This window comes from Cryptomeria japonica, chromosome 5 (assembly GCF_030272615.1).
Source record: "Cryptomeria japonica chromosome 5, Sugi_1.0, whole genome shotgun sequence".
Taxonomy (NCBI): domain Eukaryota; kingdom Viridiplantae; phylum Streptophyta; class Pinopsida; order Cupressales; family Cupressaceae; genus Cryptomeria; species Cryptomeria japonica.
Window position 1 is genome coordinate 743898297 of NC_081409.1, and position 18466 is coordinate 743916762.

Consider the following 18466-nt stretch of genomic DNA (forward strand, 5'->3'; position numbering starts at 1 on the left):
CCATGGGGATCAAATTCCATCAATGGGATATAGAACCTACACTGTTTTCAATTGGGGCCCTTTTGAGAGGGACTAGTGTGCTTCATGCCTTGGTCCTTCCACAAGGAGGGCCAAAATAAGGTGCTAAGGGCTAGGGTACTTCACCATGGGATCCAATAATAGGTGTTCATGACATTGAAGTTGAATAATAGGACCTAAACAAACCTAGAGAGAGAATTGGGATAAAACATGCTAAAGTGGGACCACAAACATGAAGTGTGAATTGTACCAGTTACAATTTATGACACTACACAAATAAATTGGTAATTCATAAATAACTACCTTCAGCATTGTGATCCAACCTTCCTAAGAGAGAAATATTCATTTCCATGTAGATAATCACTTATCCATCTTATCTACCAGTTGATCCCATAGATTGGTGGTTCATATCTCTTTATCTAAAGCGAGGCCTAAGTATGTGCATGAAAATTTGCCTTTCGTGAAGTTGAAGATCCTTAAAATCTCTGTCTCCTTCCTCAACTCAAGTGAAAAAAAAATACTTCTTATTTATCTTGACTAATCGATTGGTCAAAAGCCTCAACATAATGCCTCTAAATTTTCTTGAACTAAGAAGCTTCTTTCCTCTTTCCCACATCAAAAATCAGAGTATCATCAGTGAATTGCTGATGAGTCATAGTTTCAAAATTATTTGTGACTTGAATCTCCTAGACAAAACCATTCCTCTATAATAATGATAAATAAGGGAGATAGAGGACCCCCTTGTCTAAGGCCCCTTGATATCTAAAAAATCCCTTTTGGAGACCCATTAATAATGACTAAGAATATTGGGTGAGAAATGTAATAGAAGACCAAATTATTCTATTGCTTGTAGAAACCAATGTTAGAATTTGCATGAAGATTGCATTAATGATATATTATGTTGTCATTGATGTCAATTAAACCGGTAATGATATTTATGATATTACTAATATTGTTATTGTTATTGATATTGTCTTGTAACCAGTAGGAAGAGCTTTGAGGAAGATGTTGTAAACCGGTATGTAAGTTTGTGAGTTGAACCGGTAACCAGTGTATAAGGTTAAACCCTTTCTATCTTATTTGTTGATTTGATTAACTTCTGATAAGGCATGATAACTGGAAGCATTGAGAGATGAAGTGTGTTGATATATGATTAAGTATTTGGATGTTTACAAGATTGAAGTTGTTTACTGTTAAGTTGCTATAACAGTTAACCAATTGATGTCAAGTATTCTTATGAGTATTGATCTTGATAGTGGTATTTCATTGATAAGTTTACTTTGTGTGTTTGAGTTTGAGATTGGGAAGTTTGTATCAGTTTTTAGTTTACTGATTCAGCCCCCCTCTCAGTAATCTACCGAATACTTATTCTTTCATCATACCATCAATTGGTATCAGAGCATCTTAGATCCTCTTTAACCAAAAGCCTAACAACTTGAGGAAAAGATCTACTAGATCATGGTGAAGAAGGAAGGTTTGAAGTTTAACAAAGAAAACTATAAGATATGGAGTGATAGAATGAAGATTTACATTAAGAGTCTTGGAAGTTAGTATTGGGATCATGTAGAAACTCTGCATGTTGCACCTACTAGAACCCTGACTGATGATCATAAGAAAGAACAACAAGAAAATCATCAAGTATTGGAGGCTATTATAAGTTCCCTGTCTGATGCTGAATATGTAGATGGTCATGGTCTTGAAATTGCATATGAAATATGGAAAAAGCTTGAAGAGATTTATAGCAGTGATGAAAATGTTAAGATTGCTAAAGAGGAGAGCCTAAGAAGAAAATTTGATGACATGAGAATGTCTGAAGGTAAGAATATCCAACAGTATGGTCAAAGGATAAAAGGGATAGTTGGTGAAATAAAGAGTGTAGGAGGGAAAGTGGAAGATGCCATAGTGATCAGTAAGGTACTAAGAACCCTTCTACCAGTCTATTCTATCCATGTTGCATCTATTCAGGAGTTGAAGTCCATTGACAAAACTAAGGTAACTCTTGACTCTATCATTGGCAAACTTACTGCTTTTGAATTAAATGGTTATGTTGGTAGTGTACAGAAATCAAAATCCACATTAAGAGCTTTTGTCTGTAACCCATAGGTGAGAAAAAGTTAGAGATACTTGTCATGGTTATGAATCTAGATCCAGCAGAGATGTTGATGATGAAGACAACTTAGTGGAGCTTGAAGCACTCTTGACAAAATGATTACCTAGAGGCACTGGGAAATATAGAGGTAAACTACCTTTAAAATGTTTTGCATGCAACAAGATTGGTCATATAGTAGCTAACTATCCTAATGGTGAAAATGAATACAAGAGAGACAAATTCAAGAAGTATAAGGGTAAAGGCAAGAGAGATTGTCTTATAGCGGTTGACAGTGGTATCACTGATGAAGAATCTAATGATGACTCTAGTGAAGATATTGTGTTTGTAGCTATTAAGGAAGAGATATCAGATCATAAGGCACTAGTGTCTAGGATGGATAACTTTGATGATTGGATCATTGATAGTGGTTGTTCACATCATATGACTGGTGATTAGAGTAAATTTATTTCCTTGAAGGAATTTGATGGCGGTGTTGTCAGATTTGGCAATGACTCACCCTGTATGGTTAAAGGTGAGGGATTTATTTCTCTTAATGGGAAGAGCAGTGTTGACGATGTCTATTGGGTTGAAGGTCTAAAGCACAATCTTCTGAGTGTGGTACAACTTAATGACAAAGGAAACCCATTGGAGTTTAGAAATGGTATGTGCAAAATATTTGACAACAAAGGTGAATTGATTGCAACCGAGAAACAAACTAGAGGTAATCTATTTCATCTTAATCCTAAAGTTAGCAACTGTTTGATTGCAAAGATAGATGATAGCTGGCTTTGGTATAGGAGATTTTTTCATATGAACTTTGATAACATTGTTAAAGTAAGCAAGTCCAAGATAGTAAGAGGTCTTCCTTAGCTAGACAAACCAGTTAATGCTCTTTGTAAAGAATGTCCGTTAGGAAAGATGACTTCTTCAACTTTCAAGAGAAATTTCTTCTCAACATAGCACTTGTTAGATTTGGTTCATACAGATCTATGTGGACCAATAAGAACAAGAAGCATCCAAGGTGACAAATATTTCATGATCTTCACTAATGATTGTTCAAAGATGATGTGGGTCACATTCTTGAAGGATAAGAATGAAGCTTTTGGTAAGTTTAAGGCATTTCGGGCCTTAGCTGAGAAAGAGAGTGGCAAAAGATAAAATGTCTAAGAACAGATCAAGGTGGTGAATTTACTTATGAGGAGTTCACTAAGTACTATGATGAGAAAGGTATCAAATGACAAATTTCTACATGAAGGACACCACAATAGAATGGTATAGCAGAGAGAAACAACCGGTCAATGGTTGAAGCTGCTAGGACAATGTTGATACAAGGAGGTGTAGCGAAAACATTTTGGAAAGAAGCTGCAAGTACAATTGTCTACACAACGAACTGAGTTCTAGTGAAAAGAGGCAAGGACAAGACCCCTTATGAATATTGGTATGGGAGATCACCTAATGTTAGCTATTTAAAGATATTTAGAAGCAATTTTTTTATTAAAAGAGGTGATCACATTAGTAAGTTTGAAGCTAAGAGTGATGAAGGCATATTTCTTGGCTATTCCACCAAGAGTAAGGCCTACAAATGCTTCAACAACCGGACACAGAGAATTGTTGAGAGTGTTGATGTTCATGTAGATGAATGTCCCAACGTCTTAGAAGGAAACAATTTAGAGAAAAAGGATGAAGATCTTTGTATTTTTCTTTTGGAACCTGAAATTGTTAAATCAAAAACTAGTAAAGAAAATTCTGACGCACTTGTTCAACCAGAACAAATAAATTTAGAAGAAGATGATAATGAAGAAGCTGAACCTGAAGAGAATGATCATGTTATTCCTAGATATGTAAGACTGAACCACAGTCCTGAACATATTATTGGGGATAAGGATGCTAGAGTACTAACTAGAAGGAGAATAAGAGAGAACTCTTGCATGATCTCCACCATTGAACATAGAAGTGCTAAGGAGGCATTTGGTGATGATCATTGGGTTAAAGCTATGGAGGAGAAATTGGATCAAATTGAGAAGAACAACACTTGGACCCTATTACCCCAACCAGTAAACAAGAATGTTATAGGTACAAAATGGGTGTTGAAAAATTATTTAAATGAAGATGGTGTTGTAGTTTGCAACAAGGCAAGATTAGTTTGCAAGGGTTATGCACACAAAGAAGGAGAAGATTATGGTGAAAATTTTGCACCAGTAGCAAGACTGGAAGGTGTCAAAACTTTACTTGCATTTGCAACTCATAAGAAGTTCAAGGTATACCAGATGGATGTTAAGTCTGCATTTTTGAATGGGATATTGGAAGAAGAGGTATACATAGAGCAACCAGATGGTTATGCTTTGACAGATGAGAAAGACATGGTATGTAGATTTCATTATGCTTTGTATGGATTAAAGTAGGAACCCAGAGCATGGTATGCAAGGCTTCATGCACATCTAATGAAGATAGGGTTTGCAAGAACCAGTGATGATAGTAACATTTATCTCAACTCTAAAGGAGATGAAATACTAGTCAGTGAAGTATTTGTCGATGATATTATTTTTGGAGGTAATGATGTTATGAGCAACAGTTTTGTAGATGAAATGAAAAATGAGTTTGAAATATCTTTAGTAGGGGAAATAAATTTTTTCATGGGCTTGCAGATACAATAAATGAAGAATGGTATTATCATTACACAATCTAAGTATGTGAAAGAGGTTTTGAAGACTTTTGGCATGAGTGACTGTAAACCAGTTCAAACACCAATGGTTACAGGTTGTAAGTTGTCCAAGGAAGATGCATCTAAGTCTGTTGATGAAAAAGAATACAGGTCAATGATTGGCAAATCACACTATGTTGTTCATAGCAGACCAGATATTGCCCATGTGGTTGGTATAGTTGCAAGGTTCAAGAGGAATCCAAAGGAAGCACATCTGATAGCAACTAAGAGAATTTCTAGATATCTAAAAGGTACTGTTGACTATGGATTATGTTATCTATATGGAGGAAACTATGATTTGAAGGCACACACAAATGCTAATTGGGTAGGAAATAGTGATGACCAGAAAAGCACTACCGGTGGAGCATTATTTCTAGAAGGAAGGCTTGTTTCATGGAGTAGTAAGAAGCAGAGTTGTAATTCACAATCTATTGCTGAAGTTGAGTATGTTGCAGCTTATATGAATTGCACATAGGCTATTTGGATGAGGCACATTTTGGAAGGTTTTAAGATGAAAATCTCAGAACCTATAAAGATTTTATGTGATAATACAAGTGCCATTTATATTTCTAATAATCCTGTTTCGCATGCATGAATTAAGCACATTAAATTGAAGTATCATTTCTTGAGGGAAAAAGTTCAAAGTAAAGATGTTATCTTAGAGCATGACTCTACCAAGGAGTAGCTTGCAGATATCTTTACCAAACCTCTACCTAAGACTACATTTGAGAGTCTTTAAAGTCAACTAGGGATTGTACCCCTTCATGAAGTTAGTTGAGCATGATGCTGATTGCATTAGTCCCTAAATCACTTGCATAATTTTACAAGGATTGATGAAGAAGGGGATGTATTCCATAGGGGGAGCATCAAGTTGCAGTATGTTGTTGATGCATGGTGAAATTTTGATATTAAATGTTTTACTTTCAATTTGGCATTGCTTTCAAAGGGGGAGAAGAATCATGTGACTGGCAAAGGGAAACCAGCGACAGGCTGAAGACAGATAGAGCATGGTGAATATTTGGTAATGTAAACCAAGATTCCTATTCACCAATCACAACAACAATCAGAGGTGTTGATATTTGTATTGCCATCAGTGCCAAAGGGGGAGATTATTGGCATTTGCACGAAGATTACATTAATGATATATTATATTGGCATTAATGTCAATTGAACCGGTAATGGTATTTATGATATTGCTGATATTGTTGTTGTTATTGATATTGTCTCATAACTGGTAGGAAGAGATTTGAGGAAAATTTTGTAAACCGACATGTAAGTTTGTGAGTTGAACTGGTAATCGGTGTATAAGATTAAACCCTTTCTATGTTATGTAACCGATAAACCCTACCAATTTTTTTGTTAAACCCTAACCTATTAAGTTTCCTAAATTGGTTATGTTGATTTATTATCTGATGAGTGGTAATGATAGTGACACATGTGATCATGTATAAGGATAAGTTCAGATTGTTTTGGCACATTTTTTTGATTGTCTAGGGAATGAGCAAAGTGGATTGTATCTAATGCAAAGCACATGATGAGTTACAAGTCCGATGAAGTGGTGATCATGGAGCTGTTGGAATTTTATTGAAGAATATGTATAGATTGCTATGTAAATCCAATGGTCACACTTGAACCGAGTTGTTTGTATTCTCTATGAGAGAATTAGGTGTTTGTTATGTTACTGACCTAATTATTTTGTATTTAAGGTCAATGAAGTTGTTTTGTAAAAGGTGTTGGCATAGGTCAGTTGAGTGTGTGGTTGCTTAACTGGAGAATGGATCTACAGTTTGAGTAAAGGCAGATTGAAGCCTTAAAGGATCTGATCAAGCAAATGTAGCACTATTCAGATAGATCAAGAAAACCTGTTGTTTTCTAAAAATTATAGCAGAATAGAAATCCTCTAACCAGGTAAGCTCTAACAAGCTTGGTTACTTATTTAATCCTCTAACAAGGTGGTCCATTAGTTTGAATTCTCAAATCCTCTACCGAGGTTACTCCTAATTGGGTATTTTCTTTTTATCAAGGCATTTATAAATCCCTTTACCAGGTGATTCCTAATAGGATCAATTCTTGACATGAGTTATTGTAAAAGCTTTAATAGGCTTGGCTCTTAATAGGGCGAACTTTAGAAGAGTTTAGATAACTATCTTGTGAGTCTCATCTCATCGTGGTTTTTACCTATTTGGGTTTTCCACATATAAACATTTGTGTCATGTGGTGAATGTTTTTGTGGTTACGATTTTATTTGTTGATTTGATTAACTTTTGATAAGGCATAATAACTGGAAGCATTGAGAGATGGATTGTGTTGATATATGATTAAGCATTTGGATGTTTACAAGATTGAATTTATTTACTATTAAGTTTCTATAACAGTTAACCAATCGATGTCAAGTATTATTATGAGTATTGATCTTGATAGTGGTATTTCATTGATAAGTTTACTTTGTGTGTTTGAGTTTGAGATTGGGAAGTTTGTATCAGTTTTTGAGTTTACTAATTCACCCCCCCCTCTCAGTAATCTACCGGATACTTATTCTTTCATCATACCATCAATCAAAAACCTCAAGGATTTTGTAAAGAAATAACCAATCCACCTTATCATAGGCCTTTTTGATGTCCAACTTGATGAGCATACTAGGATCTCTACTATGTTGAAGTGGGTGTATTACCTCATGAGCGATCAAAATCGCTTCAAGGATAGATCTCCCAAAGATGAAACTAGTATGTTCCTTTGAAATGATGGTGGGGAGAATACCTTTTAGTTTATTGTCCATTACCTTAGCCATTATCTTAAATAAAGTGATGCAAAGAGAAATGGGTTTGAACTCCTTGAAGCTTGTTGTCTTTTCCTTCTTTGGAATTAGGGTGATGAGAGTGTTATCAATCTCTTGTAGAAATATTCTTGAGTTTATAGCAGCTTCTAGTGCTTCCACCAACTCATCTCAAAATATATGCTAGCATTTATTGAAGAACCCAATCAAAAATCCATCAGGCCTCGATGCCATGTCAGGATGCAATTTATTGAGAGGCAACTCTATCTCTTTCCTAGTGAATTTTTCTCTTAGAAGGATATTTTGTACTTCAGAAATAAGGGAAAGAATATGGTCTAGAAATTCCTAAGAATTCCAACCTAAACCCTTCCAATTGTTAAGTACATTATGAAAGTAAGTGATAGAATCCTTAGCAATTTCCTTCGAGTTCTCAATGAAAGAGCCATCAACTTTTTTGAGTTTCACTATTGTATTGACATCCCTTTTCTGGTTCATCACAATGTGGAAGAATTTGTAGTTTTTTCTCCCTCTGCCATTGACGTCTCCCTAGACTTTTTTCTACAATTTAGGTCTCTTTCTTAGCCAGAGTATCTTCATAATCTCTAAGAAAGTCTTTATTTTTTAGAAATATCTCTAACTTCATACCATGTTGAAGAGTCTCCTAATGAATTTGTTTCAAATCAGCTTCATATCCTAGCTTAGTGGTATAAATAGTCTTAAAGTGATCTCTATTCCACTATACAAGCTTATGTTTCAAGGCCTTCATTTTACAAAAAAAGTAAAAACAATTAGAGCCTAAAATATTTTTCTCATGCAACCAACTCTCAATGAGTTAAAATAAGTAATTTTACTTCTTCCATATGTTTTTAAACATAAAGGGGCATTTCATTGGCTTCTTGTCTCCAAGAACCGATAACTAGACTGAATAGTGATTAGAGCTTAACAAGGAAAGGTAGACTCCTTCAAGCTGAAAGGAAAAGTGGATAGATTCCTACAAAAGAAAAATCTATCTAACTTCTTTGCAATGTGGCTAAAGCCTAGCCTATTAGTCCAAGTGAAGCCACTACTTGACTCTTTTTCCATCAAGTTGTTTGAATCCACCTACTCTTGAAAGTTGATCTATGATTGGTTCATCCTATTAACTTCCCCCTTTAATCTTGGAGGCTGAAGATTGCATTGAAGTCTCCTCTTATGCTAATATGTGGGCATTGACATTGACTAAGGAATCCACCAAATTCAATCCATGGTTCCTTTTTCTTGGGGAATAGAATAGGGCCATATATGTTAATGAGCATAAAACTCAAATTAGATTGAATGCTTCAAGAGATTCCTCTGATCCAGTTCATCCCTTCTAACATTTTTCAAAGGAAATAAAGCCTCGATTCCACCATGGCTATCAACATATGATTCTACCATAGGGAGGGTCTTTTGATGCAATCTCTCCAAGTTGAATACTAATATCCCTTTGTAGAACTGAAGCTTCCTCTAGAAGTATTGTCAATTCCTGTTCTTGTTTCTTTTTCAAATCTACTTTTGGAAGAGTTTTTAGTTTATGTGGAATTGTTTCTCCATGCCTCATAATTCTAATTATAATTCTTTCTTAATGTATTGTGAATGATTTACCATCATTTCTCTTTATCTGTGAAACCGTTAAACTTGCCTTCAACCATTATAGATTTGTCCTTTGTCATCTCTGTGTGCATCATGTTAGGGTTTACCAGAAGAGGAGGGGACAAAACATTTTCCTTTCTACACTCTTTTGAAAAGCAACCTATTTCAAATCCCTTCCCCAAAACATATTTACTACCCTTAGGATTCATGTTATTTTTAACTTTTTGAACCCATTTTCCTTTGCCTAGAATGATTTTAAGGTTATCAATCCATCATAGACCTTTTATGTTTACAAGAATCCTACGTCTCCTTTAGATTTCCTAGAAAATAACTTTTTCTCAACTCCAATAAATGACCCTATGGCCTCCCCAATTTTACTGAGGGTATCGAGATCCTAATATTTAGTAGGAAGCCCCACTAATCAAGCCCATCATGAAAATATCATAATAATATTCTTTTGTAGATCATAGTTTGCTTCCCAATCTATAAAATAAAAGAAAAAAACCCTTAAAGAAAAAATGTTTCCTAAACAAAATTGTCATGTTTAAGAATCTATCGAAACACTCAATGAGAAAGAATTCTTGTGAGATTAAATCAGCACTTACCTAACCACCAAGTGATGATCATCTTTGATAGATTGCTAGATCCGCTCCATTCTTGTAAAAAATACACATCAACTTAATTGATCCCATGATAATTTTAAGATTTTTGAGGAGATAACAAATACCTTACATTGATTGATTGGGGGAGCTCTCCAATTACCCTTCTTTGGTACTACCCCTCCCTCTTGGTTCAGGGGCTTCTATGCCTAGGGTTATTGTGGGGTGCATTTTTCTAAAGGGTAAGTCCATTCCACTCTTCTATGATCATGTTTCCTAATGAATTTATGTTGTTACTAGCTTGGCAAATGTTAGTATCACCTTGGTTGTGTGTCTCCATATTTCCAAGTTTTTCTTCCTTAGCTCTAGTTGTCATATCTGTGTGTCACTTTTTGCACCCCTTTGTCTACTATGTGGAGCCCTTTGGTTTATTTTGGCAACTAACTTTCACAACTATTTTTTTTCTTTTTACAAACCATAGTTTAAAATTATATCTATTCTAATATTATCTTGTATTAATTATTATATATATTTATACTTCATTTTTTTTGTAATGTCGAAGGAAGTTTTGGTTGGAAGTGATTCTAGGACCTTGAATCCTTGAATGATCCTAACAACTATGTATCCTATTTATAGGGCTTTGAGATTGATGTCTATTTTTTTACATGTTCCTTCAAATTGATTAGATTATGTAAATTTTATATTTAACATGAGATCTTGATGTACAAACAATGAAGTAGAACCCAATATTTATTGCACAACTACAAGCTGCTATGGAGTTGTGATTGTTGTTTGTCATTTACAGATGCCCATATTTGATTAGAAAAATTATCCAATAGCTATATGTTTTCTACATAATTGAGTTAGTGTGCTCAAGAGGAGCTTGATCAATTGGTAAAATAAAATGCCTATTGAGCTAGACTATGTAGGCATTTTATGTCCACAAGATTTTTTAAATATGAACTCTAAGCTAGCTTTGGATCTAAGAGTTTGAGAAAACTTGTTACAATGAATTCTTTTGGTTCAAATACACTTTTGTTAGAATCTCATATTATTGTTAGTAGGTTGTGTTTAATTGACCAAGAATTAGATAGTAACTTAGTTTTAAAAAATTACTCTAATATTTTTAAAAATACTTTATTTTTTAGTAGATCATTTGAGTTGTTATATTAATGAATAAAAATATAAGTATATCTCCCTATCAACTAGTTAATAAATAACTTTAATTATTCTTAGTAGTTAATATATACATAAACTAAACTTAGATAAATGTTATTTTCTTTTATAATAATTTTAAAATATGCTTTGTTTTATTGCAAATCTCTTCGATATCTTACATATTTGAAAAGAGGCAAATACTAATTTTCTCAATGAGTTGAATAGATTAGTTTATTCTAATTTTAATATTAAAAAAAGGGGACAATTTTACTATTATATTCTAAACGAGAGAAAAATAATTCTACAAAGAACAATAGAATATATGTGAAAGTTCGAAATGAAAGTTTTGAAAAGGAAATTAGTAGCTACGTAAGATATAATAAAATGCGAGGAAAATGAGCTAAAAATACAGCCTAGATTACATTTTTATACGAAAGTATTGGGTAGTTTAGTTGTTCGAAATATCACTATCTACGTGTCAGAAATCCTTCGAATTAGCATTTTGCTAAATGTTACTTCGGATTCCAACAGTCTACACCTTAAAAATTAAAATCTCGAGAGTAAGCGGATAAAAAGGAATGAACAGAACAAAGAAGAATAAAAGAAAGATGGAGAAAGCTAAGGATGCCAAACCTCCGGATCCACTCCATTTTTTGCCGCCAAATGTAATGCTGTATCGTGGAAATAGTCATCATGGTCGCGGCTCACCAACTCTGCGACCTTTTGAGGCGATTTGTCTGCTAGTAGATTCTTCACTATCTCCATTTGATTATATTGGACGGCAAAGTGCAGAACAGTCTTATGATCTGAATTCCGGATTTCGACAGAGTCTGGCCATCTGGACCTAAATTCATTGATTATGCCCCAATGGCCTTTCATGGCTGCTACATGTATTGCACACATTCCATTAATATCCGGCCTTGTCATTAAGTTGTCTTTCCATGCAGGAGAATTTAGCACTGCCTCTACAATCTCAAGATGTCCTCCATGGACGGCTTGATACAGATTATGAACCATGTGCTTGCTAAGATTGGAAATTTTGTAGGCTTTGATGAGATTATGAAGTATGGTCTTCGCTACATCTGCCTCACATTCACATTGCCTAATGTCAATTTTACCATTCAGTGTCCAAAATAACAATTTAATTCTACTGAGAAAAAACAATTTGTAAATTTACATTGATATGTATCCCATTCGATTAGAAGAAGTAGTAGACGACGGAACCGCTGGGGTTCGATGGGATTTTGAAGTATGGCCTTCGCTACATCTGCCCCACATTTACATTACCATAAGTCAATAAATTGGATGCAATCTAAAATCTTACTACTTACTTCATCTTTAATAAATAATCTGCATATTTACCTGGATATCTTCCGTAAGCTGCCACTCTAAACGAACGACGCATTTCCACTAAGTCGTTATATGACCTGGTTTCCACCAAAAGCCTAACTGTTTCCACATGGCCATACCTGGAAGCTATTATCAGAGCCGTCTCTCCAAACATATTGCAATAGTAGGCAGAACTTTTTTTGCTCTCAAGGAGAATTCTGACTAGCTCTCGATTGCCGCATTTAGCAGCTTCATGTAGTGGCATATTGCTATCCTTGTTTCGGGCTCCAGCCAAAGAGGGTTTTACTCGAAGAATCCACTCAACAACGGTCAGATGACCTTCCCTTGCAGCAATATGCAGAGGAGTATCTTCCTGGAATGTGACGTCAAACAGAACACGCGAGTTTTGCCCGTGTAATCTTTGAATGTTAGCGACATCACCACTTTCCAAAGCAAGGAAGAGTTCCCTATTCATCGTTCTCTCGTTTTCTCTGCTTGCCACAAAAAACCATGAACTACACCAGAAGAAAAGCTCTATTATATGTTGTGAGGGATGGAACGGCAATGGTTATATTCAATGGAACAAAGTCGAAACGCCGTTCATTTTGTGCACGACTTGCTAGTTGGGAATATTTTACAGCCACGAAGCGGTTAAAGTAAAGGTACCGTAGACGACCGGTATAGTAACATACTGTGGAATATCTTTTGAAATATCTTTGCAACTGTAGACGACCGGTGTGTCTTTTCATTTTAAAGGAGTTCAAAACTCGAAATGGGTGGACCACGTCGTTGTCTTTTTTATATTTGTAAAGTGGAAGTAAAATGACCCGTATAGTAACATTCATTATGCACAGACATATGTTATATAACTGCAGAGCATGAATATGTCGAACTTATTGTTGGTGGTGTACAAGAATTACATGTATTAAAAATAAAGAAATAATTATTTTAGAAAATGAATAATGGAGATAATTGAAACTTGTAATAAATGTGAAATATTGATTTGATAATAATATATGAATATTATTGATTTTTGGATAAATATTTGGAAATAATTTATTGATTTGTTTGTATTTTGGATTGTTTTTATAAATGTTTTTTTTTTCTTTTCGTTTTTAATATTTTGCGTTTATTTGACAAGGTTGTTCTTTATAAGTTAGAATATTTTGTGCCACGGTTCACACAATAAATTGTCTTACCCTTGTTTTATATCTAGGTATTCCATAAGTTTGAATCTGATCTATAATATTTAATGCTTATCACTTTGGTTTAGATTTATAAATGCAAAGTTAATCTAAGTCAACCTTGTGTGGATTTAAAACCAAAACAATCAATTTTTTTTCTTTTATTGACTCATATTCCTACTTTTCTAGTAGCCATTCTAAGCTAACTAAATGATGAATTATTTCAAATTAGATATTCAGAGTGGTGTTAAATTAAGAATATGTCATCCATCTAAATTCAATTGTTTTCACAATACATCCATAAATAATATTTTACTACATTATCAGTAAATATCATCTTAGTCATATCAATGCTTTTCTACTATCTTTGCTTTTTGTTCACCATTGTTAAATTGAATTTTTATATAATGGTTTAATAAAAGGAGAATAAATCCTTTTTAATGAGTTCCCAAAAAGTATCTCTTGGAATAATATCTCTTTAGATACAAGTGCAATAAGATGAGACAAGTGAGTTCTAGTTAACAAGTTTTAATTAAATCACATTCACAAATGAATTTTAAATGAATTTTAATTTTGTATACTGTGTTCAATTTGAAAGATGCAAATCTAAACAAAGCCATAATCCAATTGGTTTTAGTTTAATTATGATGTGGTCATTTAAGAAAAAAAAAATTTCCATAATGGATTGATATTTTATATCTATCATTGTGATTCTTTTATTGAATCTAAAAACAAGTATATTGTGTATTTTTTATATTTCACACCAATTTTCATATTTATTATACTACCAATCAATCTTATTTCCTTATCAAAGGAATAGGTTGTATATCATTATAATTGTATTAAGTTACCTTGTATATTGTGTGTAGTGTGTTTCTAGATTTCACTCCACACTAAAATTGTGAATACAATCATGATTTTGGGCTAGTAGTAAAATAGAATAATAGTTAAAAGGAGAAGTGAATTATTTGACTAGAATGTATTAAATTAAATTTTGGGAATGGTTGGCTTGCTAGTTTTAAACTTAGAGATTTGTCAAATTTTATTCTCTTAAAAATACCTATGCATGTATAGGTGTTAAAATCAATTATGAGTTTAAATGGAAGGTCCTCCTTGTAGATCCCAAAGAAACTTATGATGCGAGGTGCTAAAATCTTGAGGTTGAAAATAAAATAAAATATTATGATAGAAGAAATCTGGAACAACTTTTTCAAATTAGAAACTTCATTTGTAATTAGAAGAAGTTATTTCATGGACTAGAAAACGTAAGTTGACTTCCTTCTTCAATTGTGTTGGGGAAATTTATGGTTGTGACCTACCATTGTATTAGAGTTTTTTCTAAAATATATTTTTTATCATTGAAATCAATGTTATAAATGATTTGAGAAATCTTGTGAAACAAATTTTACAACAATAATGACCATTTCAACATAAACTTAAGAGATAAAAATATGTAAATAAATATTCAAAATCTATAATGCTAAACAATAAAATATATACCATCATATATACCTTTGGAAAACCCTGAGTGGGAAAATCCTAGCCTCATATATAACTCACACTTAATCCATTATCTCATGAAACAAAGAATACAATAAAATTTTAGTCTAAACATAAGGCTTAAAAAAGTTCTAACTTCCTAATTGAACTCCACATGAACAAGAAAATGAAAACTATGTAACAAAAAATGCTAAACCATGCTTCCTCTCCTTACATATGTAGCTTACAAGAAATTATTAATAAAAAATTATCCCCAAGAAAAAGGTTATGAAAACTAACCCTAACAAATGCTCATATGATACAAGTTGATGAACCTGGTAATGGAAGCGACCAGAAGCCAAGAGAGTTGTTGTAAGTGGGTAGAGAGAGAAACTGACACCCTCATAGTGGGGGTTAAGGAGATAATAGATATCTTCACAACTTCACCTGAGCCTAGAAAATCTAAGAAGCTCATGATTATGATCCAGAACCTCTGCCAATATGTCGAGGTCATGAAATGCAATCATGAACAAAGAATTGAAAAGGTGGAACAGTCTATGGCAGAGATAAAGAAAAACCACAAGAACCTGATCGACATAAGTAAGGAGGCCATGAATAATAGTATGGAGGGGCTCAAAAAGATCATTGTCATGGTTGTGGAGTATAGATCCATTCACAGTGATCCTGAAAAAGATCTTGGAGGGGATGACATTGCTGCTAGAGGCAACAAACCACAGGCCCTAGTTCCACAACCAGAAGCAGGAGCAACAATAAGGGCACCTCCAAGTTCATTATGGAAGAACTAGAGGAAATCAACAAGATTACCATCCAGAAGAACAAGGAGCTAGTGCAATCTCTTATTTGAGTTCTTTTGTGTTGTTTTCTGTGTCTCTTTTGCTTTCATGTTTATTTTGGGGTGCTCCCCTTTTTTGCTGTTGGTTTCCGTCTGTTTGGTTGATGGCTGGCTTTTGTAAAACTTTTGGTTTTGGGTCCATGTAAAACCCATTTATCTTTATCAAAAACAAACACTCATATGATAGCTAATCAGAAACAAATTCTCATATGATAAATTATTTTATAAAAATAATCCTGCACAAAACCACCATGTGTTGTCACATTAATCACATGCCTATACATCTTGTCCCAACCATTTAGCTTTTTTTATTAACTTTTTCTCATATATCACATGTTTATTAAAATGTAACCCATAAAAAATATCTATCCCAATGTTACACAACATTTAAATTTTCTCCATTAATGTCTAACCCATGAGAGATGTGATTCCCTACATTCCATAGGTGCATCATAGATCAATGTTATTTTACATCATAATTATTTTGCAAGTTGAACAACACTTTCTTTTCCAACATTATCTCACTTATTCATACATTATATATGTTATTGTGTAAAGTGGTTTTATCTAACTAGTTTTATTTTAGTCTACATATTTGAATCCTACTCATACAACACTTAAACTCACTTATAGGTCAGCTAAACTTTTGGATCACCACTTCTTGACTCACCAAGTGTCCCAACACTTGTCCATAGAGTCCTATACTTGTTGTATACTTAAAGGGGTAGTCAGAGTTTTAGTCCTATCTCTCACCTCTTCTTGGTTACCTTTTATAAAGAAGACTCTTTTGTACATTTTCATCTAATTACTTATGATATTTCCTATTTTACATATTCCTTTCTTTTAGGTTTTTTTGTTTGTTTGTAAGTGATGTTGGTTGTTCCAACATTTTATAAGAAACCTTGTGAAAAATATCACTTTTACTATTGATTTTATGAGAGTTGTGGGTATGAGGCTTGAAACATTGTGTGATGGAGCAAAACAGGCAACACAGTTGTGCTCTAGAGGCTTGAGAAATTAATTTTCATATATAGGTCTTTTAATTCTAGTAACAAACAAAATTTTGAGGTTTTGAAGGTTCCCTCATGGAAGACAGTACAAAAATCCATACAAAGTAATTGTCATGTACATATCTGCATCATCATATTGTGTTTGCCCTTGTGCCTTAAACTTCATGTAAAAATACCTCTTGTACAAGCCTACAAGTTAAATTTTTAATATTTTTCTTATTTTTTTAAATCCTTTACTTATTGTGTAGACATGATGTTAAAATGTACAAGCTCATTGCTTTATTATATGTTGATGACATTAATAGACCGCTCCTATGCATTCAAAACTACCATCTTTAAAAATAGTGGCTTTTTGACTTTTGATGAGTGGTTTTGCATCTTTTATGTGTTTTCTTAGTGAGCAAAAAGTGATTTGAGAATATTTCAACCATGAGAAATATTTTGTAGAATTTGGAATATTTTGATTGCTAATGTCATTAAGATGGGAGAATGACATCGTCCTTTTTCTCCCCAAAATTGACCTCTTCATCATTGGCCAAACATCTTTTTGAGCGATTTTTTTTTCTCTTTTTTTTTCATTCAATATGTGTATTTTTTAATTCTCTATCAATTGGTATAACTTATTTTGTAGAGTAATGTATGGTTTATTTCTTATTTTTTGTTTTTGAGAGGACACTCTGCACAACCCCAATTTCTATAACTTTGAGAGGCTCATTTGGGCTCATATAGAAATTTTTTTAGCTCTTTCCTTTATTGAAATTGCATGATATTTTGAGATCTACATAGTGGTAATGTTTCTTTTAATGATAGTATTCAAAAATATTAGATTATAAATGTTTTTCTTTTGAATACTTGTACATCTTTTCAATTATGTATATGTACTAAAGTAAAGTGCCATATCACTATATAATTTCATGGGGGTGTCATGTTTTGCATAATGATGTTTTAATTTTTAATTTTTATCATCTTGCCAAGATTTGAAAGACAACTTTATATTTGACATTAAATATGTGTTAAATTAGCTCAAAAAATCTAATTTTATAGCCGCACTCATATAAAGTGCCACAAGATTGAATGTGTGTTTGTTATTAGGTAATATGGTTGATCTAATATTGCATCTCATTCTTGTGGACATCATTGTGCCTAGTTTTAGTTATTTTTCAATCTCCACTTCCTCATTAGCATAAAGGGGGAATTAGGACATTTGTGTTGCTAATGATTTCTATTTTTCAATGGATTGTGGAGCGTTATGGATTTGACAATTTTGTAAGTGGGTCACATAGGTGTACTCTTTCTTATGTTTCATATGGAGGATTATTTTAGTGGATTATTGTAACTCTGTTGAACACCGAGCACTTCTAAGTGGTGTAACATAGCTCACTTGCTTATCGCTAGTTAGGTTCTTTGATAATTTTTATATGTCTTGATCTACATCTTTGGAGGTTTATTAATTCTAGCATACACTAATTCATCTTTCAAAATAGTTTATGGTTCTTGATATGCTTCAAGAGTTGTTCATAATCATGTTCATCTTCATATAGACATCTTTGTATGAGGTCCTATCTTATGCTTCTCATTCTCTTTTTTAAAGTGGATCTTTCTTCTCATAAGGTTTTCCCCCTTTCTTTGTTTGTGAGGGATCTTCAATTGTACATTAGTACC

General features: G+C 33.4%; 1 protein-coding gene across 1 annotated transcript; it reads right to left on the reverse strand.

Annotated features, from left to right (window-relative positions):
- Positions 1–11567: 11567 nt before the first annotated feature.
- LOC131876144 (uncharacterized) lies at positions 11568–12754 on the reverse strand. Its single transcript, XM_059220940.1, has 3 exons — positions 12312–12754; positions 12127–12216; positions 11568–12031 (listed from the first exon to the last, which is right to left on the reverse strand). The coding sequence occupies exons 1-3, from the start codon at positions 12751–12753 to the stop codon at positions 11568–11570; spliced, it is 996 nt and encodes a 331-aa protein (XP_059076923.1). The 5' UTR covers position 12754.
- Positions 12755–18466: the final 5712 nt, after the last annotated feature.